General features: G+C 38.6%; 2 protein-coding genes across 3 annotated transcripts in view; both read right to left on the bottom strand.

Annotated features, from left to right (window-relative positions):
• Nucleotides 1-21,181, bottom strand: part of LOC101161806 (synaptotagmin-2) — a 71,541-nt gene extending 50,360 nt beyond the window's left edge. For both annotated transcript variants that reach the window (XM_004070826.5, XM_011477429.4), the window contains exons 1-2: nucleotides 20,527-21,181; nucleotides 20,389-20,443 (exon numbers count right to left, since the gene is read on the bottom strand). The gene's annotated coding sequence lies outside the window, so the exon portion shown is untranslated. The remainder of the gene's footprint in view (nucleotides 1-20,388; nucleotides 20,444-20,526) is intronic.
• A 1,315-nt stretch (nucleotides 21,182-22,496) lies between these two features.
• On the bottom strand, nucleotides 22,497-27,080 carry oard1 (O-acyl-ADP-ribose deacylase 1). Its single transcript, XM_004070827.5, has 6 exons — nucleotides 26,806-27,080; nucleotides 26,514-26,679; nucleotides 25,556-25,614; nucleotides 25,340-25,452; nucleotides 25,107-25,227; nucleotides 22,497-22,760 (listed from the first exon to the last, which is right to left on the bottom strand). Exons 1-6 carry the CDS (start codon nucleotides 26,848-26,850, stop codon nucleotides 22,680-22,682), a joined length of 585 nt encoding a protein of 194 aa, XP_004070875.2. The 5' UTR covers nucleotides 26,851-27,080; the 3' UTR covers nucleotides 22,497-22,679.
• Between the last annotated feature and the right edge of the window lie 449 nt (nucleotides 27,081-27,529).

The following is a 27,529-nucleotide window of genomic DNA, read 5'->3' as shown; positions in this document are numbered from 1 at the left end:
AATTCCAAAATTTTCCCCAATGTTGGAAGAGGATAGATAAAAATCTCTTGGAGGAGTTCGATTTTGTAGAAGGTACTAAAGTTGATTTTTATTTTGTTCGAGATGACAGCCTCCTCCTGAGATCAAAACAGCAAAACTTTGGCTGTGTTTGGTTTTTTGTTTCTTTTGTTTCACACCTTCATTCTAAAAAAAACTTCCTTTAGATATCACCGACCCATGAGTTTTGGTTTTGTTAGTGGATTTAGAAATATTTTTTGACCCTCATAAAGAGGCGGGGGGGAGATCACTGGGTTAAAATGTCACTTTCATTAGGATATGTGCCAATTTGGTGAGTTTTTGGGCTGTAAGAAAGAAGAATTGAAGAATCATCATTATTTTGAAAACAATATGATCCTTGCAGTCCAGGACTTCTGCAGACATACAGGGATTTCTTCACAAAACTGAAATCCAACATCACTTTTTACAGAGATTTACCAACACCTCCGAAATAGAAATTTCTAAGAATGTTAAAACACTCATCAAACTACACACTTAATTATTCACAGGACCTTGAAGTTTGAGCACATCCTAAGAAACAAGCATGGCACATGCAGTTGGGATACTTTAACAGTACCCTATAGGCATCATTAAAAGCCTCCTGCAGCCTTTTCATCTCAGGCGGGGTAATTGATCCAAAGGTGAGCTGTGTAGCGTCCAGAATGATTCAAACAGAGCTGTTTTCACATCCGCTGTGCACAGAAAAAAAAGAAATTTCAGCATGTCGGCCAGAACAAACTGCCCCAAATGTTACTATCTCAATGGTGGCGTAAGTACTTAACCTTTTCACAAAGTTGAGCCTCGAATGAACAAACAAAAGGGAGTTTAAGGCTTTATACCCTCAGAGGTTCTTGAAGGTTGGCACTGGAAGGGGATCATCTGATCATCAGCAAACCTTAAAGGGTTATCATATAACACTTCTCAGATTAGTTAACTTTTTTTAATTGGGATTATTTTTTTCATCTTTAACGGTGAGTGTTAAAGCAGCAGATTACAAAGTAACAGGCTGTACTGCATTTACAAGAAAACCAGTAAAACACAAAGCAACTGAGAGTTACCAAACTCCAGATGTTCTGCTGTCATTTCGGAACAGCCCCCTGCTTTGTTCTGTCTTAGCTTCTCAGTTGTGTCTTAACTTCTTCTGGTTTCAGTCATCCCCCCAAGGTAGAACATTTCACCAAAATCATGGGCATTACCTGCTTAGCAGCAAAAGAAGTCTTTATAACAGCTTCCTCACAATTCAGAAACATTCTCAGAACCAGTCACCACTTCAATAGTAGAGCAACTTTTGAGTTTTTATTGCACTCCTTCCAAAAGCCAACTTTGTGTTCTCAAAGGTCATGAATAGCTTATACGCCCTAGCCTACTTGTTGTAGTAACTTTTAGTAATGTTGGCTGGCTTCTTTTGATCCCTTTTGGCCCCTGACAAGTTTTTCCTGATGTTTCCATCCATCCATCTTCAGAACCCGCAGTATCCCTTTTGAGGTCACAGGGTTGCTGAAGCCAACCCAGCCATTGTAGGGCAAAGGTGGGGTACACCCTAAACCGGCTGCTAGTCTGTTGCAGGGCCACTCACATACACACCTAGGGAGCAATTTGGTGTAACCAATTAACGTGTTTTGAGACTGTGGGAGGAGTCTGAAGTGCCTGGAGAACTCTTACACATGCACATACAGGGAATTATTGTATAGTAGATCTCCATTCATGTTTCTCATTTTATTTCTATTCTTTGATAAAATCATATAAAAAAATTAAGTCTGTTAAGACACCAATGTTCATTTTATACGTTTATCGCAACAATAAGTTGCACATTAATAGCAATCAGTCCACATGTAACCTGATCACGCTGCTCTTTAGATCAAGGTGAATACGCCAGAAGATGGCCACGCCTCCTGGTGTTCTGCCTTGCAAAGGTCCTTCACAAAGGTCTGCGGCTGACTCAGCCGGAACCGTGGAAATCAACATTAACACAGTAAGGATCTTCCAAATCTCATTTAGCCAGAAAGGTCTCTCTGAGACACAGAATGTCAGTGTCCCCTATATTGATGTCTCTCAATGCGTTTCCCTTACATTTCAAAGAAGGAAAAACGCCCCCGTGATGAGAAAATCTGACCTAATAACATCGCAATATTTAACTGAGATCATCTGTAAAATAGACAGAGAGTCTATTTCAATTAAGTGCTCATTAAAAACTTAATTAGACAATGACCTTTGAAACTCAGTTGCACAGGGAAGGGGAAATAAAGGTAGGCATCTGCTTTTTAAAACATCTCTACTTCATTGAGACATCAGCTCAACTTTTTAATGGTTTCTTGCATCAAAATGTACTTAGAAAATATAAAACACTTCACGAGTTACGTCAGGTTTAACGACACGTTTTTGGTGTTTTTAACATGTTCTTGTGGCATTTTTATGATGATGGAGAACATATATAAATATATTTCTGCAAATTTATTTATTCAGATTGTTGTGAATCAGGAGCAGATGAATGCAGTTTGAAAAAGATTGTATTTTTGATATAAAAAAATATGCTGGGCAGGCCATAAGCTCCCTGCTCTGCTCAATTCTGATGCATCCACCTGTAAACGACTAAATCCATGTACTGTACATCTTCGTTCTCTTCATCTGAGGGGCTGTAAGCTATAGCAGGAGAGGGCATAAACTGTCGGGAAAGGTGGCGGGGTTGCTCTGTGCCAACAACTATAAATCTTAGATGAACTTCTGCCGCTCTGCAGAAGCTATGTTGCAGAAAACAACACAGGTTTTTAAATGTTAGCTGAAATCTAAGAAATCATAATCAAAAGACATTAGATTAAAGGATGATCGGAGTGGATCCTTGAAGAACTTGCAAAATGCTGAAAATGACGATGTTCCAAAGATAAGAGGATGTAAATGGGAATGTCCATGTGGCTGGATAGTGCTGTTATCTCATGCCCTAACATCACCTTGTAATCTGAGAGTGGCATCAACAATCAATTCCAGGAGGGAAAGAGAAAACAAGACAAATCGATGCCTGTTATAAACACTAAAGTAATTCTCCACTTATAAGTTCAGAGCAGCTAAAAAGCCTTAACTGGTTAACAGCAATAAGATACAAAGTAATGTTATTTAAAGAAGAATATGCGGTTAAACAACTGTATATTTACTATTGCTTCGATTCAAGTAGTGTTAGGAAGGCGAAGCACATTAACGGCCTCTGCTTCGTTTCCAAAAACCATTAATACACACAGCTGCAGCCACTGATCTAAGAGTAAGTAGTGAGTTCTTCTGTTTCTGCTTCTCTTTTTTTTTACTTCTAGAAAACATTACAAATTTGCCCTTTCAACATGCTAACGAGTATTCCAATCTGTTTTTAGGTCTCTTCACAGGGTTTAGCCCTTTAGCCTCAGCTCTTTAATTCTCAGAAAGCACTTCTGTTGTTCATTGATGACAGTCATCTATATGTGCTGCCTTCAAGGAGAACGTTTAGGAGGAACTGAGCAGCTCATATTATCTTTTATATTTAAAAAAAAGGTTGTGGTCTTGGTTTAATGGTGAGTAATGTAAAAATACATTAAAAGACAAGTTCCCTTGAGTCTGGAGTTGAACTAAACTTCACTTTGAGACAGTAACTCGGCTAGAATACAGAAACTCTTTGTTCACTGTTCTCCCCCCACGCATCTTTAGTTTGTACAAAATACCAATGCATGATTGGTTTGAACTAGAACATGGAGGAGATAACACTCTTCTCCAGTACTGGCCTCACTTCTCTCCCCGTTTCAAAATTCCCATAGTTTTCTTCAAACCTTGGACATTAAAACTCCCTTTTGTGTCTTCACGTGTTCTCTCCTTCTCCTTCAGCTCAGGTCCGTTGATCAGCTACTCCTAGGTGTGTTTTTGCTGCTGTGAGCCTGAGGCATTATCTCTAGATCAAACAGGCTTCTTCCATTGTCTGTTTTTTTGTAAAGTCGGTTTACACAACCCAAAGGCAATTTTTTTTTTTTTTTTTTGCTTATCTGTTTACCAAATATGAAATGGTGATATTTATTATTCTATTTCCTATTAGGATTTTGCCTTTGTCTTTTCTTATTCATATAGATATTAACCTATATCAATTTTTACTCAAAGGTTTACATGCATGTAAGCATGTGTAAAGGCATGAACACACATTTCTAGGCTTCTGCGTTCAAAACTCTGGCATTCACATGTAGCTAGCGAGTTTTTACGACCATTTTTGGGCTCTGTGTACAACATTCACTGCCACCTAACGCAAGATGCAAGTCAAACCAGGTCAAACTTTAACCAATCGGGGGCTTGGATTTGGTAGTAACGTATGCATAGGTAAATGAAGAAGGTCCTCCCTGCTGGTCCAGTTTGAACACCATGGCTAAATTTCCGTTTAAGAATGCACGTTTTGGATGTTTTTGGGTTTAGGGTGTGTCTGTAGCTTAAGATGGGTTGTTGTTATATATATATTTTAATCTGTACTATTAAAGTTAACTGGGCATGAATAAAAGTAACCCAATTAAAAAATTCTATTTGAACACAAAACACAGAAGGGGCAGATGGAGAATAACTTATGCAAGTCATCATTAAAGGATTTCATTTAGGTCTTCACAAAGTATTAGATAAATTATTATCAAACTGTGCCAAGAAACTTTTTTTTTAAACTTTTCCTACAATAGAATCAAGAAAGTATCTAAATATGAGCTTTGACAAACTCATCCTACCATTTACAGAGACAGTACAAGCTGGCAAGAAAACACTGTTTTTACCTTTGGCAGGTGGATGTTACAGCACTTTGCCTTTGAGTTGCAGTCTAGGCCTTCCATAAATCCTCCAAAAGGAGCTGAATAGCTGGCGGTAAAACAAACCTTTCATTTTGGAACAATTTTATACTGTATCCTATGTATTTTAACGCAAATAGGTAGAATTTACCATAATATTGTTCAGTAGTGGTATGAAACCGGGACGCACTGTGTCACCTTGTTACTTTCCAACACATCAAACCTTGTTTGTGCTAAACTAATGCAGCCTGTAGACATAAGCGGGCGGCATTAAAACAGATCTGACTCTAAAGCTGGAGATCATTTCTGCTGTTTACTGCATCTCAACAGATGCCGGCTGAGCCGGCGCTCCAACAATTAAAAACCAGACAGCCCTGAAGAAACACTTACTAGATCCCTCATCTATCCACTCAAGTGGCAATATGTGAAATCGTACACAGCCAACTGACAGTTTTCTATCAATTATTCAGCAGAAGAAAGGCTCACAAAAAGCAATGCACCCCCCCTGGCGATGCAGCCGTAAATCACTGTATAGGACACCATTTGCTGCATGTCAAAGCCATCAGTTGCTGTGTGCAAAAGAGTACAGTGCAGCATTGATCTGCAAGTCCTAGTTGATTTACACTGTCGGTGATAGATATGAGAGTTTGGGAAAAAATAGATTTTCTTCAAAAGCAGCGACAAAATCTAACATCAGTGGGTGAAATGGAAATATGTATTTGACTGCCGTGCTAAACCAATTAAAAAGTATTAAAAAAAAACACAACCCATGAAAAGTGTTTCGCCCCCCAAAACCAAGACTGTTCAGTCTATTATCTTCAAGTGTTTTTCCTCTCATCAATGTTTCAAGGCCAAAACTTCTAAGGAATAGAGCAAAGCTTTTCTTTTCAGGGTCAAAGAGTTTTTTTCCAATATTTCCTTTACTTCCTAAAGCTTTGGGTTCCTCTTGCAGAATAGAGGGCTAAGCATTTTTGCAAAAATAAAAGAACACTTTCCAAATTGTCATCCTTACTTACTTATACTAATATTTTAGTCCATGGTTAACTGACTATCATAAGTGTCAACCTAAGTTTCTTCAGCAATGTTCAAGCGACCACTTTCAATCAAAAGTCTGTGTAAACAAGTGTAAATGTGCATTTCAGGCTTCCACGTTCAAAACTCTTCCGTTCAAGCATCACAAGTTTCATTGATTGTTTTCAGGCTCCATACTTACAAAATGTGCATCCATTGAATGTGCGTTGAAAGTTAAACCAAGTCTAAATTTGACTAATCAGGGACTTGGATTTGGCAGTGATGCATGGGTTGCACCCCTTGCAATACACAGAAGTGCCAACCATTTGAAAACTGATCATGAAGGAGAAATAAATAATTGTGGATTGTGCCCAGCCAGAATTCAATATCGTTTTTAATGTACCAGAACAAAGCTGTGAAAAAAAAGCCTGGGGTAAGATTTGCACCCCTTAAACATTTCACACCAAGCCTCTTCCAACTGCAGCTGGTGGACATGCGCTAGTAAACAGTGGAAAAGAAAAGAAGAAGCCCCTCCCTGCTTATCCAGTGTGAACACCATATGCTAAACACACGCGTGTTCAGTCTATGGTGGTCTTGAACGTGTGCCACATGTCCGATGTGAATGTAGCTTTGGGCTTTTGTTTCATTGGGAAACTCCATTTTTCAGTGATCATTTAATGAACTGAGACACTTTTGAAGCCACAGAACCGTTGTCATCAAACATAATCTCAAGTATCCTTGTAAAAATACAATTTTAAAAAATTGCTCACAAGTCTTTGCATTGAAGTGCAGGTCAATTTTGAATCTTTGGTGACAAATCCAAGCCACAACTCATGTCTTGTTTAGTCAAGCAACAGATCTAAAACTTAATTTAAGAGTTGAAAACTTTTTTCCATTGCAAATTATCATCAAATTACTTAAAATGACTTATGAGGACAGAACAACAAGCATCCTTTTTGCATCCTCAAAGCAAAATCACCATAATCTTCATGCAAACCTTAAAATAAAATTAAACCCTTAAAATACAGGGTTGTGTCAGGAAGGGCATGCGGTGTAAAAATCTCTGCGACTTAATGAAAGTTGACTTGCTGTAGTGATCCCTCATGAGATATGCTGAAAGGTTGTAAAGGTTTTTGTATCTATTTTTATAATGTTTATGTTTTTTTCTATCATTTTGAGATAAATAAAAAAGTAAATGAAGACAAACAAGCAGTAGGTGGTTCTGCATCCCTAAAGAAAAATCACTGTAAAGAGGCTTAAGCTAAAAGAAATAAAGAAACAAACAAGTCACAAGTCCTAAACCTCAAGTCTCTGCACATGAAACTTAAGTATGACATAGTCCAAGTCCCCATCATTAGTAGAAAATAAAACAAATTTTCACCAATCTAAAGATAATTCAACAACATTTCACTAACAATGACAGTAGTGCAAAAAAAGAGGGGAAACTTCACTACACACTGACTTTTCTCTGTATGAGCATGTTTTTTGCACCTGATGGAGAGCTGCCTGCTGTTTGCACCAAGGGAAGGCGTAGCAACTGTGAATAAAGCGAGAGGAAATTGAAGACAAACACTATCTGGCAGCTGAGGAGGCAGACATGAGGAAGGAAAGGACTCTGTTTGCCAACTCCTCTCACAAATTTTTGTTGTTCTGTCTTTGTGTGTTAATTTAGTTATGAGGATGATTTTTATGATGTCTTTTCTTTACAGATTTTTTAGGTTTGCCACACTCTGGCACTATATTTTTTAGTTTTATTCCAATTTATTTTGTTCCGTTTTTCTTCCCCTTCACTTAATTTTACCTCAACAACTATCATTTTAAACAACCTTCTTGCCTCTGGCTTGCATAGCATTACTCTACTATACCATATATTATATAATGTAAATACGAGCAGCAGATTCTCACGCCGCCTGACAGCAGCCCACTTTGTATGAGGTGCCGTGTAGGACATAAATGTTAGCAATGTTGGAGCTTTTGCCAGACTTTAGGAAAAGTTTTCTTCAAAAAATAAATAAATAAATGGCAGTGCCTTTCAGATGAGAGTAAAGAAGCAGAACTGCTGTCTTCTGTCAGCAGCAGATGAGTCAAGAAAAAGAGCTGCTTCTTCTTCTTCTAGACGCTCTTCTTAGAGAAGAATAGGGCATATAGACAGCCAAGTTACAGTACAGAAACTAAAAGTTTTTGACACAAAATGAATTAACTGTGAAAAACTGACTTAAAAATGATCTCAGATTAGATTTGTTTGAATCCAAAAGCACTAAATAACATCATCATTTGGACAAGGTTAAAAAAGTGAGTAGTAAATGTCAAATTGTTCTTTATTTGGAAAATCTAAGTATAAATTTATTCTTTAAAGTTATTAAATGCTGTTTTTAAGTGAGGTTTTATTGTAAGAATGTATTATTTCTTTCGTGAAAGCACCACCTACATTTTATTCCATTAGCTGTAACAAAAATATTTTTTTATGAACAAATACTGTTGATTTTGACAGAAATTTAAAAAATGAAATAAATATATGTAACATCAAATCAAGCTGAATCATAAGTTTAGGGTGGATTGAAATCAAATAGGTTTAACATTTTGGCAACGAAACTCAGCCTTAGTAATCTGTACTTAAACAGAACTTAAAAAAACACAAATACATACATGGAATCTCCCCTTTTTGTGTCCTAGAAAGTGCTGTGAAGCTGACAAGTGCGAACAATCTCAGTAAATTCACAAACTACACTGTAAATGAAACAGTTTATTTAAGAAAACCAGCAAAACATTAAAACATAATGTCTTACAACAACAAAAACATGCACAAAGGTGCTCATGCTCTTGATAAAGCTAAATAACAAGCACTGAGCTAGAAGACTATAAATCTTACATAATCGTGCATAAAGACTTTTTAAATGAGCTGCTTTATTTGAGAGTCGAGGTGACAACATCTTCTATCCATCCACTTTATACCGGGAAAAATATCGTTTAAGGTGAAAGGCATACTGAATAAGACCTGACTAAGTGGTTTTGCTTTTGCAGAACCTGAAAATCTGTCAAAAACAGATTAAACTGAACATTTCAAACTTAAGTGTACATTTCTTGCTTTGTTTTTTCTAGCTTAATTCGGTTATGCTTTCAGATTAAATATTATATTATCGTAGATTTTCTGCAAATCTGTCCTAAGTCATTCTAATTCTTTTTCAAGCACCAGCTGATATATAAAGATTTGTTCTTCAACTTCATATATTGTGAAGATGTGAAGGGTTTCCCTACATCGCTCCTATTTAGTCCTAGTGTTTCATGTTTCAGTCTCTTTTACTAAAAACATATAGTTTAACACCAGTTTTGTACCCAGAGAGGCATGACAGGAGTTCTCACTAATATTCATAGCATTTAAAGATTTTTTATTAATTTAGAAAACTGAAAAACACCAAAAATATAACCAAACATCAACTTTCAACCTAATCTGTGTTGACAATAGTTCCTCTTGTTTAGCTATGTAAAGACACAAAAATGCTAAACAGTTTCATAATTGCTTGGTGTTAAGTTTCGTCACCTCAAGGTGTTCCTGGTTCAGATCTCAGCTGAAAGCTTTTGTTTGGAGTTTGCATAATTTCTTTCTGTCTATGTTGTTTCTTGTTTTCTCCGAACCCCAGTCTCTGTTACAGTCAAACATTAAATGGATAATTGGAAATTCTAGATTTCATTTACCTTATTTTCTGCACTATAGGATGCACCAGATTATAAGGCGGACCATAGATGAATGTTTTGTTTTTGCTTATGTCTTATATGAGGCGCACGGACTATAAGGAGCATTAAGCGACACAAAAGAGTCAGAAATAATTCCGTCCGTCAGTCAGACTTTAATAACTGCGCTCACAGTAACCCTAGAACTTGTTTGTAACAAGCTGCATGTTAGCCACATTAGTAGCGTTAGCGTATTCATAACACCTGTAACTCCCAACCCTGTTTGCAATACAAAAAGAAACAGACTGATAGAACTAAAACAAATGTTATTGTGACTATGCTAACTCCCATCTTGCTAGAAATAGATAAAAAGCACAGTCCGACACTGCTACACGTTAGCATATTCCCTAAAACACCCAATCCCTATGCAAATTGTAACCAGAAAAATGCATTATGATATGTATTTTCTATCTATTGGAATGTGTAATGCAGTGTTTTTCAACCAATGTGCCGCAGCACACTAGTGTGCCGTGGGAGATGGTCAGGTGGGAAATTGCCCTCATTAACTGATCTAAAAACATTTCCCATCTCGAGGATTTCAGCTCTTTATTCATCCAAACAGGCACTGATACAACACTGAGTTGTTATGAATATGAAAGATAGTAAAATACTTTTTTCTTTGTGTTTATTTAATTTTATTAAAGACATTTTGATAAGAATGACGGTACTGCGATTTAGCTGCAGCTAAAGCTGTTTTTGAAAAGTCCCGCCCCTTTAACTGCCTCCACCAATCATTCTTGGAGGCTTAATCACACGTCATCAGTCTGACCAATCAGAAGTGGTTAAAGTCCGCACTTCCTTGTTCCGATTCTGCTCATAAAGTCGCTCAGTTCTAACAAAAATACCAGCTTAAGCTCGTCTTTAGCAGTGTAGCTTTCCGGTAAAAGACCGTGGAAAAAGTGAACAAAACCGTGAAGCTCAGAGACGCTATTCTGTCTGCGTTCGGCGATTGTTTGCACTGCATCTCCCATGATCCATTGGGTTGAAGTGACAGCGTCTCAGTGCACAATGAGCCTCTCCTCTTAAACATCTTGAAATAACAATGAACACACATAAACCAGTTTTTAAATCTTTTAACTTAACTTTTATTACATCTTTTAGAAGAAAAGAAACAGCTGCAGCTTCCAGCTTTTTCTGCCACAATTATCACAAAAATGCATGTGAGATTGAGGAGGGGCTGTAGATCAATACAGACTATGAGTTTCTCCTTTTTTTCTTTTTTCTTTTGGATGCTGGTGTGCATCCAAAATTGCATCCAAAAAATCCACATTGTCAAGGTCAAAGTGTGCCGTGGCTCAAAAAAGATTGAAAAACACTGGTGTAATGCATTAGTGTGGTGTAATGCATTAGTGTTGTGTCCCACAAGCAGTAACTGGTAGTTTATCTAAAAATGCTCGGCTGTGTATTATACAGTTTAACTTTCATTGTGGCTGATTTAACTCCCCTTTCTTAATTCCTGTTTTTTTTTCCTAATTGTAATATGAAAATGTTGAGCCTGCAAAAACTTAGCAGAAAGAGATTCAGACTTTATTTTCATCCACATGCCAAAAGCCAGATAAAGAGAAACTGTCAGTTTCAGTGCTGATATGAATTACTCTGTACTTCACAGCTTCTGTGTGCTGTGAGATTGAGAGCCGAGCAATCAAGCCACCGGAGGTCCATTCATTTCTTTTGGAGCTGAAGCACAGAAGAAAGCCAGCCATCGTGGGGTCACACAACTGGAATACCAGCTGAGTAAAAGCGAGGCTGAGAGGTCGGTCACTTTTTGCAACAAACAGATTTTTCTCAGTTCTGGGCTTTACACTTAAACCAACCTTATAATTTGAGGGAGGATATTTAGTCTAACTAATAAAACAGAGTTGACTTCAAAGGCTCAAAACTTAATCCCAATATTTTAGTAAACATTGGTATTAAATCATCTAAGGAAATATATGCTTCTTACTTCATTTTCTCTTTTTTACTCTACTTTAAAGCCAAATATTTTGCTAAATGCTGTTTACTGCATTTGTGTCATTTTTAGAAGTGTAAGGAACAAAAGAAAACTTAAAAATGAAGTGCTTCGAGAATATTTTAGAAACACCCCCCAGTGAAGGGGCACAAGCCAGACGTGTCCTAGATAAACAACATCCTGCACAGCATCGAAAAGCCTCTACAGTCCTCAAATTTATGTAACAGCAAGCAAAGCACCGAGCTGTACATCACTCCATGTCAGAAAATAGATGCGGAAAAAACTGCTGGCTTGGAGTGATAAATAATGATCATAAAAAGAATATGGGATTGAAGATTTAGAGAAACTTAAAATGAAAAAAAATTATAAAAAAGAGAATGTCAGTTACTGTCAAAGGATTTGATTGAAGAAATTGAATAAAAATTAACCAATGCAAAACGTGTCTTATTATTTGTTCTACTCAGAGTTAGGGTGATCTGATGGAGATGATAATTGTATAAGTAGTTGCCTCCACACACTCACGCGTTCAAGAACACGCTAAACACCCTGAACGCGCTAAAAGTGGGTTCTTGAACAGGCATATAGTTCTTGGTGCTCACACTGGACAAGCAGAGAGAGGCTTCTTCTTCTTTTTCTACTGTTTACTAGCACCACCTACAGTTGGAGGAGGCTTGGAAGAGAGCAGTGAAAATCACGCAAATCCTGCTCCAAGGAATTATTCATTTCCCCTCCATGATCAATTTTTTAAACGGTTGGCGCTTCCGTGATTTAAAAGGGACGCCATCCATAAGTCACTACCAAAACGGAGACCCTGATTGGTCAAAATATTTTACTTGCAACACACGTTCGATGGCCGCGCATTTTGTACATGGACTCCAAAAACAGTCGTAAAAACTTGCGTAGCTACGCGTGAATGCAAGAGTTTTGAACATGGAAGCCCGAAACATTTCCATAGACTTTTATTTGAAGTGGCTGCTTGAACGAAGGTAACAGTATGCAGCTTTTGTTGGCTGTTTAAAACAAAAACCCAGACATCTAAAAGCCGAAACAAAGCACTTTCATTTGGAAGGCAGAACCCTCCAGCACGCAGGTGGAAACTGCTGAAGCCCTTTCATGTTTCCCTCTTTTCTGTTTACTTCTGTTTCCTTCTGAGCTGTCAGATGTTGTACATCCGCTGATGCAGGCCCCTGAAGACTAACACAGCAAAAAGCCCCAAATTTGGTTAATCCTGGTCTTTACATTGGATTTTATTCTTTTTTTTTTTTTTTTTGGCACCGACTAACAAAACTTCAACTGACAGCGAAAATTGCAATGACAATGATGTGAGATGGTTAGAGACAGGAGGAAAGGATGGGAGTAATTATTTTGATCAATATAATACAATGGCTGTCTTGTTCCTCTTGAAAGGCTCAGCCATTACTAGGATTATTATTGGATGTAATAGACTTTGCACTTGCCCATGATGCTCTTGGATGAACCCACACGTCTGCGGTCAAGTCAATAATCTCGTTAGAATAGAGAAGATCTCTGTCTACCAAAAAACTATGAATTTTTCTATACCAGAAAACTAACTTTAAATTTAGGAACTTTTGGATCTTTCTTTTTTTTTATTCTGTTGTTATCTAATAAACCTCAGAATGTTGTTGATTCCGATTGTTTCCTCCTACAAAGATGTGAAAAGGTCAAAGACCCATTTCAAAAACCTGCTGACAGATAAAAATGCGCCTCTAAACTTCCAATGAAGATGTTCACCTGATCTAAAACAAACACACAGACACCTACACACAACAAGAGGGTTTCAAAGTTCCTCCAAAGCCTGTGGTTTCAACATTTTTCACAAATTTCTGTCAGTTTTTTTCAACAGTTTTTTTCAGAAAAAACAGAATTGGCTTTGCTTGGAAAAGAAAAAAAAAATCGCATTTCCTTGCTTTTCCTCTGTTGGTTGCACCGCTCCAAGCTTTTTTGTGTCAGATGGTCAGATTTTCTCTTGGCAACAGTGAAAATTGGCAACTCAGCTCTCACACTGCTGGGTCCCTTGGGAATGAAGAGAAAAACAGAAAACGCCTCAACAGTTAAGAGACCTCTTAAGCTTTCCATTGTTAATCTTAATGAAAAAACATTAGCTTGTCCAACCACATAGATAAAGAGAAAAAAAAAAAAAGAACTGCATTTTAAAGACTGATTTCGAAAAGTTGAGATTAGGAGAAATTTATTAAAAAATGATGATATAATTTCAAGTTCAAGGTGGAACTTAATGGATCATGGATGTGGGGCTCCAATGTCAAAGTACAATTGTGGTCTGATAAAATTTCTGTAAATCCACGAACACTTTTCTTTAGCAGGAGATGGAAAAAACTGAATCTTAAAAAAGATAAAAACATCCTTGTTTCAAGAAAAATTGTCCTATTTAAATATATAAAATATTTTTTTCAAGACAGTTTTTCAATAGCAAAATAATCTTAGTTTAAGAAAACATGTATTGTGATATATATATATATATATATATATATATATATATATATATATATATATATGCACAAACGCACACCCCCTGCACTGCAACTACGGCGTCACCCAAATTCTTCTTCGCCTTTCTTGTGCGCGTTGCTCTTCTTCTATGAGTAGCGAAGCAAGCACAATGTTTTGCCTTCTTTGTATTCTTCTCAGCATCAACCGCAATTCGTCAAGACGCATGTCTTGGAGTTGCTGTGGTGCTATTAACGCCATGATGGGTTTTGTGCAGCATCAATGCCATCTCGTCATTCGGTCCCATGGTGGCCGGGATTGCCAGATTGCCGTCTGGTCATCACTGGGCCACTGGCCTATGTCAACAGCCCTTGTCAAGTGCTCGGAGTGCGACAGCAACCGGGGGGTGGCTGGAGGGTGATAGTCTGAAATCGGCCAATCATGAGACAATTTGGGGAACCTTGGAGACCCTCCCCTCAGTCAATTATTGCGTTGCTGGCTTCCTGCCACCCACGTGTCACTGGACTGCCACCGCACGGCCTACAAATGTGACCTGACCGATGTCAAAAAATCATACAGTTTCCATAAAACTTTAACTTTTTCTCATAACCCCCATGACTGCCACCTCCTGATTACAAATGTTGCCTTGCAACCACCTGCCAAATTTGCTGATCAACTTCCATTTGGGTCACTGTGACTGCAGTCTTAGTGACAAGAATTTCTTTTTTAAAATAAGAATTATTTGTAAGAACATTTTTCTTTTTTGCTTATTCAAAGCAAACTTTTTCAATATGCTTTAAATTTTAAGATTTTTTTCTAATCTATGTTTTTTGCTGCGTGAGTGAAGAAGCTCAGAGCCAACATGTCAAAGCTTCCTTTGCCATCCCTTAACTCTACTGACAGGGACAGATCTCTGCAGCAAGCTCTGAGAAGAGACACCTCACCCAGTTTTTCCAACGCTGACAGCATCTTTGCATTTCATTCTCCAAGTCTGCAAAGATTGGCTGTGAGGGAGTGAAGACAGGAAGGCTGAGGAAGCCGAGCAGAACAGTGTGGTGAGGATGCAGTCAGTGGATAATAAATATTGTCCTGGTGACAGGAGAGCTAAACAGATTCATGAGATCTGGGAGAACAAAAGTGGGGTGGGGGTGCAGACACGTGTGCATGAATTATTTTATTTTTTGCATTTTACATCCAGTCTGCCAAGATAGCTTAATCCAAAATAACTTGGTAAGTGACTCACATTTCTGTAAAGTCACACAGAATCAGGGGAGAGCGTGGGGTTTAAGCTTCCTCCACAAGGACACCTTCAAGGCCAGAGGTCTTCTGTTCCGCCTCCTTATCAATGAATGAATATTTGGCAGGTACTTAGTGTGCGAGCTAAAACGGCTTGGAATTAGAATTGATGAGGACATAGAGGCAGACGGCAAAAAGCCCAACAGCAGATTGTCTGTGAGAATGCACATCCTTGCATGAGGAGTAAAGCCAGCCATGTTGTAAAAAAACTGTCTTTTGAAAAAAAAAAAAAAAGCTGACTAAATATATCTTCATCCTGCAGAATAATGCAACTCCCCCCTCCTACTTTGCTACTTTGCATTCTTATTCAGACAGACTGGATGAGAATGACACCACGTCACAGAGGAGGGCTTCTCAATGCAAATTGGACAATTTGAAGAATAGAGAACTAAGCCATTTGGCTGCTGGAGGCAGCTCAGCTGACCAAGAGGGCAGAGGGGGCAGATGGGAGAGGAAGAGAAGGGCTATACCCCCATTTTCTGTATCGCACTACATTCAAGTCTCTGCCTGCCTCCTATAAGAAGCAGGTTTCAGTGAAGATCCACCTCCTTTCCAACTATGTTGCAGCGGCTTGGCGAGTTATCCCTGCCTTTAGCTCCGCCCCCTTAACATTAATTATGCAGCTCAATGCAGCACTCTAAATCCCCACTGCAGCTCACTCGCACCACAAAGCCCTCCTGCTTGCTTCCCACTCCTCTGTCACACACCGCCACTGCCTGCCTGCCACGACGTCCATTTGGTTGCAACCTTTTGATGTTTTTGCAGCGTGCAATCCAAGTCCAATCCAGCAGTTATTTTTATCCTGAGTTGCAGTGTGACCAACAAGCTGAGTCAGTTCCAAAAAGGCTGGTGCAGGCTGTGTGATCCAAACACACGCTTCCATGCTTAACACCTGTCTGCCGACGCGTCATTGATTCAGCCACTCAGCAGTAAGAGACAGGAGCGGACTCTGTCACGGGAGGCACACACTAAGCAAACTGAATCTGCTACATCAGCAAAGCACAGGGAAGCCAGAGAACACAAGGGGAAGCTCTCCAGCCACAACCCCCCTCCCCACACTCACACACACACACACACACACACAAACTCCCCCCAGGCACACAGTGAGTGGAAGCAAGTGTGTATGGAAGCAGAAACAAGCTTCATCTTAGTTTCCTTGAGCTGTTCCCCTTCCTTTCATGTCTGTGTTCATGAGATTGTGCGTGACAGTGCGGGTATTACTTCTCCTGACAAGAGCTGTTTAATGAATCCCACATTGTGAGCATGCTGCCTTTACTTTAAAGTGGATTCCTAATTTGCCCTTCCCTCACTTCCCTGATCTAATGGCGGTCTAAACAGTTCTTCGCTGGATGTCGTCTTTCTTTCTGTCTCATAGACCTTCATCCTGTTTGCCTGTCTATTGTTGGCATTTCAGTAAACTCAATAAAGCGCTGCCGTGTGTTTGCAAAGATGCAACCTCTGAAGCATCATGCAAACAGAAAGCCAGATGTCCCTAATGAGGAACAAAAAGGCTGGAAAAGGTGGGACGGGCTAAAAAAGCAGGAAAAGCATTCATTGGGACCATTCTCTGCACAACAATAGGTAGCTTTACAATTCCCTGCATTTTCCATCAGTCCTCCTTTAAAATTCTGTGCAGCATCTGATGTCCGTGGAGCACAATAGAGGGTCAGAAGCTCTTTGTGAGGTTCCTGTTCATCAGCAGGCAGTCCTGTGTGCTGCAGACCGCTGCCACCGCCACTGCCGCTGCTGCAGCTGCAGGGGTCTATTCGGTCCATGGCACCGGATGGCGAACAGAGAACGCAGCGGGGGCTGGGCACTGCAAAGTACTGCAGTGCTCGTACAGCTCTGCTGTGCACGCCCACTCTCTTCCATTCTTACTCTGCGAGTGACACTGTCTCAATCTTGTACTCCATCTCTCTAACCTTCATCTCTCTCCATCGCTGGTCCGTCCTTCCATCGTTTTTCTCTGTTTTTAAATCCCCTTCATTAGCGTCGTCGATTCGTGACCGTTAATGTCTGCACTCCTGAAGTAGTGATCCATCTTTTCCCACTCTGATTGTGCCTTTAAGTATTCTGCCTTCAGAATTTTACATGGAATCTAAATGTTATAAGATGCTGACATGAAGCAGCTTCAGATGTGGCAGTTATTTGTTGATTACAAAATAAGTAGGATTTTGCCAAAAATAATCCAATAATTGATTTAGAAATTATTTATATTATTGAAGAAAAGCTACTTTAATGTGTTTTTGTAAGAATTTAAGATAGTAATAATGAAAGCTTTACTTTTGTAAGAGCAGTCATGTGAAAAACTGTTTTTTATAATCAAACAAAATTGTAAGAAAAAATATTTATAATCAAATTATAAATGGATCTAAACTTTAGTTTAGTTTATTCAAAATTGAATCAAGTATTCTGAAGTTACTTCTCTTTTAAACTATGAGTTCAATATATGTTGAACTATAAGCATAGCCTGGTTTAACCTAAAGAGTACATAGTGAATGCATGATGTATTCTTTAGGTGAGATGAGTACATCTTGAGCCTCGGTTCTTTCACATTTTTTATTTCCAAAGAGTGAGAATTTGGTTCTAAAGGATTCTGAAGGCCCTTCAGAGTTTCTCTTTGAACGCTCTCCATTTTTGTTTCCATTCATTTTGAGTCTGAGCTTTCGCAGAGGAGCGGGCTGTTTTGTGTGGCGAATGTGCTGAATTTAAATAGAACCTTTCAAGTCTTGTTGACCAGCCAAATCAATTTAAAACCAAAGGAGGCTTTTATTAGGATAAAAAAAAACAAGACTGAAATGCTTTCTTTTCTGCTCTCAAACAAGTAACTGGACTAAATTCAATACAGGGTTCAATGTCTTTCCTTAATCCCACTTCAAGATGTTGGACTATCCAAAAAGTCATTGCAGAAACCTGCACCATCTGGCAATGAACCAATGTTGAGTCAGCAAAATTAAGTCGGAAACTAATTGAAACTTCATTTTCATTTTCCTATTTATTATGTTTTTTTTCTGTTTCAGTATAACCCCTTCTTCTCTTCAAGGGTTCTGTCTGTTCTGGTTCCTGTAAAACAAATCTCTCAATAAAGCTTTTATAGTTGTTGGTTTTTTTTTACTGGATCTAACAACTATAGCAGCATGTTGGACCCCATAAAAGTAACTAAACATGGCCACAAAAGGAACACTTTTTATAACCTATAACTTTTATTTTGGAAAAGGATATAGTCTCAGGATTTCAACTTACCAATCCAAAACTCTTAGCAGAAACCTAAAACAAACCCAGCTTTACAGATCAACACTGTTTTGACATTTAAAGGTTTCCACTTAGAAGGAAAAAAACCAAAAAGATGTCCCTTTGCTTTAAAACACTCCACAGCTGTGGCGCAAAAAATAAGGCAGTCTAAACTAAAGGTCTGTCTTTTATAAACCAAGCTTTCACAGTGAGCAAAAGTAAAACCTCTTTTGTTGTGTGTTCATTGGGATTTTTTTCTAATTATTTAAACAGTGAGATGTCTCATTCCCATTTTGCATTACTGTTTTAAGGTTTCTCCTCATTACTAGCTGAATATGTTTCTCAGTGTGCCGGCAGCTTCCTGCTGAGACGCTTTCCTGCTCACTCTTCACCTCGACACACAAAAAAGCTTTATGTCACAGCTGGAGCCAGAGCAGTTTCGCCTCTACACATGGCGTGCTTTACAACATCCTCACGCTTCTACACAGCAATGCAGTCTCAAAGTGTCCTAAAGTGCTTTGTAGTTGATTTTGATGCTTCTGCCTTTTTTGGTTTCCTTTTCTCCCTCGATCAAAATAATCTCAAATATGTTTGAAAATCAAATGTGCTAAATAGTCCAGAAAGGAGGTAGAACAAAACAGCGAAGCAGATAATCCTGTGTTGAGATAACGTGGTTAAAACGAGGTCAGTCTTCAGATTTTTAGATGGAAGCAGAGAGGGCCTGCTAGTATTCACTGTTCATAACAATTTTATCCCAGTCTTCCGACGTAATTGCAAGAGAAAGGACATGTTAAGACAATGCTAACACCAAGTAGACGTTTTCATTCATCTGCAATCACTGTCTAGTAATCCCACTTCTAAAATCCCCACTCTCCTTTTGTGACTAGTGGGCTCTGTCCGTGGTCCTGAAATGGATACAGTTGCTCCTCTGTTTCTTCAATAGCTGTGAGGTCATCTAAAAACCAGGAATACTGCTCAAACAAGATTTTCTGTCTCCGATTACAGACTGAGAGATGGTCACCACACATCCAAGCAATCCATTTTTTTCAAAGTCTTTCCTTAATGACCTCTCTCTCAGCAGCAGGCCAGTGTGAAGGAAAGGAAGCACAGAGTGCCCACTACTGGATGACTTCAAATACTTTGCATGCAAATAAAGGTCACACAGAAGACAGAGAACTATGTGCACAAATCACTGCATAATTAAAGAAATTACACAGTCAATTAAAAATGTTACTAGAGTTAACAGGTAACATGGAATAATGAGATAACCAGGACATTCCTATTTGTTTGTTGGAGTAAAAAAATGTCTTATGATGGGCAGATTTAAATAGACTGAATTTTTTCAGGTTCTGCTTCCCCTGTTTTTCTTTAAACTTCTTTCTAAAAGCTTGAGATGAACAAAGTTTCCAGTTCTGTCTCAAAAGTAGAAAATAAACTGCACAAATGCAATCAAAGCAAATAGAAGTACACTGAGAAATCTCTCTGACAATAACAATGCGTACATTAAAACTAAAATGGGGTCTCTTCAACGCACTGAATTTGTAAAACTTCACTGGTGCAGAAAAAGCAATTAGCTATTTTCATAGGCTTTGAATTAGTCAGCCCGGCACAGCCCGGATGCTAAGATAGCTCTGCACAGGGATGCAACGGGATACTGCAGCACTAGAGAACCGTGTGCACAGAAAATTGCCTGGGAGCAGCAGGGAGTCCCACACTCAGCTTCCCCCTCCCTTTGGTTTCCACTCAGCCTCCTTTCTGCTTGTCTGTCAAGTTCTTCAAATGTAAATAAAGGTATAAATTCCCGTGTATAATGAAGTACTATGACTTTATATTTTTCACAGAGTCATAAATATGACAAATACACAAAAACTACCTCTGAAGTTAAAGGGAAATGAGGCTGCTTACCTTTTTGTGCAGGATGCTCTCCTGGACACTATCTTCCTTTTTTTCAGTTGAGACACTTTGAGATAAAGAGAAGAATAGTCAGAATCCTCTCACTTTCTCTTACTTCCACTTTCAGAATGAATAAATCTGCAGACACACCTTTACAAGACACACTCACAGAGATCCCCCCATTCAAATGCTCCCCCAACACAAGCGTGCAGAAACTGATAAGAGATCTGCTACAGGGAGGGAAGGAAACTATCCACACTGCAGTTTTTCCTGCTCTTGCCCACTCGCCTCTGCTGCTCTTTCTGGCTATCTTTGCATGAGCTGCCTCCTTATTGGCTGAACTGTTCTTCAATAACATAAGCGCTCGTCTTTAATTGGAAGGGGGACGGTTATGTGACGCAAAAAAAAAAAAACCTCCCGCCAAGCTCGTGAGTTTTTCCTCTCACCCCCACCCTCCCTAAGTGCCTTTAAAGAAGAATGCTGAGCTCTGCAATTTCATACGCAATGAGCAAAGAGGGAAAAAAAGCGAATGGAGGACAGAGAGAGGAGGGGTGCTGAGGGTGTGTGGGAGAGCGGAGAGCGGTGATGGAGGAGAGCATGGAGGGTGAATCACTGGGCTGCAGTGGGACAAGCAGAACAAAGACACAAGTGCAGCAAAGTGGGGGGGGTGGGGTGGGGGGAAAGCAGGTGGGATGAGAGCCGGTCCTGATGCAACGGGTCTTTCCTGCTGCAGCCCTCTGACGGTCAGTCCAGTGGGGGGAGATTTCCCTGCGCCTGCTGCAGCACAGCAAGGTGTCTGTGCTGCAGTGAGAGTATGATTGCCAGGCAGGAAGGGGGGATGGGAAGGGAGGAGGAAGAGGAGCAGGGCACGAGGATGGTTACAAAAAAAGCAAAAAAAAAAAAAAAACACCCAAGTACTGTCTTCCAGCTAGACTGGACAAATGGGGAGAATGGTCAGCCCATTGCCGTGCTCACAGCATTTAATGCCTTTAGCTCCTGAATAATTGAAGACGCCCCAAAGGAGAATGGGAGGCAGCAGGCAGGCATCTACTGAGCATGTTCAGAAGGTCTCACCAGTATCCAGTCATTACCAGTCGTGATTTCAACGCCGTGGCTCTCAAATATCCATAAAACCTCCAGCTAGATTTAGATTTCTGGCTCCAGAAGTTTAACAAAAACAAATTGGAAGCGCACACTGATGCCGATGCATTAAGAAAATGTTTTATTGTTTAATTTACAACCTGGTTTTTGCATAAAAACATGTCATCATGAAATAATTCCAGAAAACTTTGGGTGTAAAACAGAACAACAAAAATCCTTAAGATGAACCGAGAAAGAGGAGAGGAGGGGAAATAACATACTCAGTCGGCTGCTCATCTTAAAATCCAATAATTTAGATTGTTACAAATGATTTTACAAAGAGCCTAAAAGGAAATCCTGCGGTAAATGTCTATGATGTCTTTCTTCACAGCATTTGTATCCATTAAAAGGCTTTCTCTGACTGAAGAAAAATGTTGACCCAGTGGTGTCAGATTTCATGCTTTTTCTTTATTTTCTCCAGCCTGTTCTGTCCCAGATAAAGTGTGGGACAATACCCAAGCAGATCAATACTGAATCCTACTATGACATGACCGTGGGCCAATGAGAACTCCAGAATTGATGTGACGAGCAAACTGAAATTCAAGGAGGGTGTTGTCTGAGTCAACAGCGTAAGAGGGACTGATAAATGGGTACATTAAGAGACACCTGACACTTTAGGAGACACGTGAATCTGAACACATCAGCAGCCTATGTTAGAGTAAGTAAAACTCAATAGAAAGAGAGCAGGTACAGGCTCCTAAGAAGAAAAAGTTATAAAGATTCATCTGTTTCTATGTCAGATCTGTCAGAAGGAAACAATCTTCTAGTTGAATCAACTCCCTCCAACTACAAATCTGAATCTGAAATACGATAAAGTAAAACAGGTGGAGGCGTTTCTGCACTGTTTAGAGATAATATTGTAACCCACAGATTATCATTGGGTATGTTTTATCATTTGAGTATGCTTCCTTTAAATTGAGTTAAAACAAACTCCTTCCTTACTCGGCATAGTTATGTATAAGCCTCCTCAGCACAGCCACACTGAAGTGCTCTCAGTTGTGTGCACAGACTTCGAGGGTTTAATCATTACAGGGGATTTTAATGTCCATATGGATAATGTCAATGAGAGATATGTAAAAGAGTTCAACGCTGTCCTTGAAACCTTTGGTCTTACTCAACATGTGAGCAGAGGGCACACACAAAGGGAGTCATCATTTCCAACGTCAGAGTGGTTGATGTGGCCCTGTCTGATCATTTCTGTGTGTTCTTTGACCTGTCCATTGCTCCCAGACCACCACCTGGTCCTGGAGTTGTCAAAAGGAGAGACATGAATGACAGGACTAGGGCACAGTTTGCAGAGATGATAAACTTTGAAAACGCCTCTGGTGCTAATGTTAATGAATTAGTGAACTCTGTTACTTCTAGCATTTGAATGTTCTGGATGCCATTGCCCCTATGAAGATGAAAATCTGAAAAAGTAGAAAGCTCCCTGGATGAACAATGATTTGGACAGGGCACAGAAAAGGAAGTCTTTCAGAGCTAAAAGAGTCAAAACTGCAGGTTCAATTTGAAGTGTATAAGGGGGAGTTGTATACCTACAGCCAAATCTGGTGCAGAACAAGGGAAAATGTACTTTTCTGAAATCATTGGAAGTTGCAGCAGCAACTCTCGTGTCTTGTTTGCAATAGTAAACAAATTAACAAACCCTCCTGCTCAGCTGCCATTAGAACTGGTTCGCACATCTTAATGTAATGAGTTTGCTGTATTTTATAAGAACAAGGTTCAGGGCATTAAAAAAGCCATAAACTCCACAACACAAATAACTACCCAACAGCCACCAAGTCTCTAAGCTGACTGACTGACTTTGTACCTGTAACTGACAAAACTGTCCAAGAGATCATCACCTGTCTTAGTTTGTCTACATGTTGCCTTCATGTGTTCCCCACTAAATGTCTAAAGTCCGTACTGAACATTTTGTCAGCACCAATTACTCAAATAGTTAACATGTCGCTTCAATCTGGAACATTTCCTGAGGCCTTAACAACTGCAGTCATTAACCTCTCCTGAAGAAGAGCAATTTTGATGTCACAGTACTGAACAATTACAGACCCATTTCAAAGTTGCCATTTTTTAGGAAAAGTCCTTAAAAAAGTTGTTTACCAACAGCTCACTGACTTTCTCTTGATTCATTTGATGTATTCAGTCAGGTTTTAAACCCCATCATAGCACAGAAGCTGCTCTTATCAAGGTACCTAACGACATCGGCCTAAACACTGACGCTGGCAAAGTCTCTGTCTTAATCCTGCTAGACCTGCGGGTTCCTGGAGTCAGGACTAAACAAAGGGAATTTTTATGCTGCTCAAAGCTGGAACCGTCTCCCTGAGAATGTGAGTCAGGGCTCTACTGTGTTAGTATTGAAATCTCGACTCAAAACATTTCTGTTTAGCTGTGTGTATAATTAAAGGGTCTTTATCTGCACCTCTATTCATTTTCTTTTTAGGAAAATTTTCTAATAATTATTTATATATTTAATTTTGCATTGTTATGTATTGTGATTTTAATGCATTTTACTGTTTTATGAAGCACTTTGAATTACGTTGTGTACAAATTGTGTGGACTTTAACATTTTTGACATGTTTTTTTCATTAAAAAATAAAATCATTAAAATTTTTCACATCTTAGATTTTTTTTTTTCACAAATGACAAAAAAACAGTAACATTTCCTTTTTTAATTAAATTGTTCAATTTTAATGCATAATTTTTTTTTTAAACATAAAAAAACATGTCTTCACAGCTGCAGCTTCTCAAATCACCACTTGAGACTGTTTTTTTAAGTGGGGATCAATGTCCAATCAGTTTTCACCTTTATAGATCTAACTGCACACGAAATAAACATATTTACACTCTGGCTGCAAAACCTATTTCGCTGTTTATTGCTTTCCAACCACTTCACCTGGCTGACAAAATAAGAAGAAGTAAAGCTGCATGCGGCATGGCTAATAAACAATATGGTCTTTTGCCCTTTTCTAGTGGGCGCCATGCCAAAGTTAGCTAAATGAGCTGGCATGATGCAAATTGCAAGGCTAAGTGCCAGATTAGCAACAAAAAAATATATATAGGGCTGCCAAAATGAGCTAAATGAGTAAGCAGGATAGTTGTGTTTAAGCTAAATTAACATAAATTATCCTAACACAACATTTAAGTCTCAAATTAGCTTCAAAATGTAAAGGAAAAAAGGTTAATGGGTCAAATAAGCATAACCCCAACATGGTTGCATCAGCTTAGCTAGCATGATTCTGATGTGAAGGCACGTTTGGTACTTATTTTTGCTTTAGAATACTGAAGGGGACCTTTCTGAATCCAAAAGTGAGTTGAGAACTAAGGAATAATCAATTTTTACATAAAGTCATTTTATTTTGAAAAATTATTCTGATTTCCTGTTCCCTGAAGATGTTTGGGCCTTCAGACCATGATGAAAGAACAAAACTTTAAATGTGGATCATGGCAATGGCCATATATGGTCATTTGCCTATGATGTGGGCTTTGGCCAGTATTGAAACACAACAAAAAATTGTCAATGACAAAATAAATTAAACAAAAACAATAATAATCATCTCTGTTAATCATCTGTGCATGTTTTCCTTCATCACCGTAGACTCTGCTTTCTCAGGGAGGCTGTAGATGGTGATGGAGACGTTTGTGTGGTTGAAAACCTCCTCCAGGATCTCGGACACTTTTGGCCACCTCAATCGGTCCAGACCACACCCAATGCTGCGACGGACAAAGCGACAGGCACATGGAGAGAGTTCAATCACCCACAAAGAAAACAATGAACGTTTATCCGGAAAACAAGCTCCACAAAACCACAGGAGGAAGCACCAACCGAGGCATCGATATTCTTGTCACACCATTTGTTACGCAGTGAGACTTCATGTCCTCCAGGCTGCGTCTCAGACAGTCATAGGTCGGTTTCTGGTTAAATCTTTTCTTTGTTATCTGTTTGAAAAATATATTTTAAATAAATGCAAGAAAAAAAGCAACTCAATAGAAACAGAACAGAAAAAATTTGGTAAATATTTTACATAAACTTCATTTTTACCAAGTAGTAGATAAAACGTCCATTTTTTCTTAGTACAGCGCACTGTCCGCTCCCTTTTTCTGTAAAAAACAAAACAAAATATGATAGAAATTATGATTAGTCAGATACTAATTTAAAAAATTGAGAACTTTAACTAAAAAAGAAGGTGACAACAAATAATGGTGGCCTTCAAGTGCAAATCACATCAACAAATCACTCAATGCCAAAACATAATAAAGATCACAACAGTTAAAAAAGCAAAACAAAAAAACATTATATTTTAGAAGTCAAAAGACAAATTAAAAAAATTCAACAAAATTTAAAAAACCTTTTTGAAGACAAAAAGTTTCAAAAATCTTAATGATATTTTAAAGAAAAGAAACAAGGTAGGTATGGGATGTGGCTGATGAGATGATGACGTTTTATTTTTTACGTTTGCGTTTTTTACAATGTGTTTATATCTGCATACTACCAAAAGTTTAATGATTCGTACGCAGCATATCCAGCATCGTCTATTAACACATAAGGTTTGATTGAAATGATGTAGCACCTTCCTTTTCCGGTTTCTTCTTTTGTTTCATTTTATTGTGATTTCTGGAAATTACTTTAGTTTTCCAGAATGTTTCCTTTTTATTTCCATTTTCTTTTCTTCTTTTTTTTTGGAATTATGTTTTGGTTTCTGAAATTTTGTTTTCATTTCTAATATTTTAATTTAATTTATTTTTTATTTTTGCATCTTTAATTAATGTTGTGATCGTTGATGTTTTTGGACTTCAGGGCCACCGTACAAAATGGTATGTAGAAACAAAAAGAGCTTTTTTACAACATTACATTGTTGAAAGTATTTTTGAAGAACAGCAGCCAAGTAAAAAACACTCTGCTTACTTTGAATACGGTTGTAGTTATTTACTTGGTTATTTTATATATTTTTTAAACAAATGTTTAAATTAAAACATTTTGGTTAAACAGTGTGACTCACTCTGTTCCTTTAACTCAGGCACACCGCCGAACCTCTTCTTGAACGTGACCGCTATCCCTGCCCCCATGCGGCAGTCCTCACTGATGCAGTGGGCCAGGGCTTCTTCTGCTGGGCACGAGAACAGGTCCCCGCTGACATAAGCGAGCCTCCAGCTGTCTTCTACATTCTGACCAGCAGAGGGCAGCACCGCCCCGTGCGAATAAACACATAGGAGACAAGCTGGAAAATGAAAAGTGCAGCAAAGCAAAGCCCTCTCTAGCGCATAGATATCTTATATAAATGAGAAAACTACCTTCCGTTTTCCAGGGCTGTATGGTGTCTGAGCTTCCGACGACATGAAGAAGTAGAAATGGTGTCAATTCGATTCGGCGTTAAAGGTCTTTAATACACAACAGCGCAGGACTACTGATGTCTAAAATTACTATGAAAAACAAATACTTCTGTTTTCTACTTAGATAGAAAGTACTTCAAAAAACGTAATAAAAAAATCAGTAGATATTGGCTAATCTAGTTTCGTTTCCGCAGCTCACAGCAGCGTCAACATACCGTCGATTCTCTCGCGAGAATAAACGAGATTTTATGTATGAGTGCCTTCCGCTTTTATTTTAAATTTTTAAATCCCCGGTGTTTAATATTAAAAAAAGAAAGGAAGAAATCTTCTTAACTAAGAAGGGGAGATTTTTTTAAACAGTTGAGACTACTTAAAGCTTTATAAACTAAGCCCACTCACATACCCCTTAGCAAAAAGTAGTAGTGTACTACAAGTATGCTCAGTCTACTACTCTAAAAGTGAGGCAGTTTACTGGTTTTGTTTATTTTTTTATATACTGTCCTATAGATTGTAGACTTAAAATGTTCCAAAGTAGTCTGAAGAGGTATTCAGTTAGCATATACCCTACTCCAAATGTACATATAAAGTAGCCTTGCTATACTTAAACTAAAGTATATTCATGAAATAAGCTTCAAGTGGACTGTTTTTTGCTGAGGGATTGTATGGTTGTTGAGGTTTCAGTTTC

This window comes from Oryzias latipes, chromosome 7 (genome assembly GCF_053564925.1).
Source record: "Oryzias latipes strain Hd-rR chromosome 7, Olatipes_Hd-rR_3.1".
NCBI classification, from domain to species: domain Eukaryota; kingdom Metazoa; phylum Chordata; class Actinopteri; order Beloniformes; family Adrianichthyidae; genus Oryzias; species Oryzias latipes.
This window is presented reverse-complemented; position numbering and strand designations above follow the sequence as displayed.

Coding starts and splice junctions, on each gene's coding strand:
- oard1 (XM_004070827.5), bottom strand. CDS start 26,850: ATGTCGTCGGAAGCTCAGACACCATACAGCCCTGGAAAACGGAAG. Junction 25,453..25,555: donor GACGTTTTATCTACTACTTG/GTAAAAATGAAG, acceptor TTTTTCAAACAG/ATAACAAAGAAAAGATTTAA. Junction 22,761..25,106: donor CTGAGAAAGCAGAGTCTACG/GTGATGAAGGAA, acceptor TGACAACTCCAG/GACCAGGTGGTGGTCTGGGA.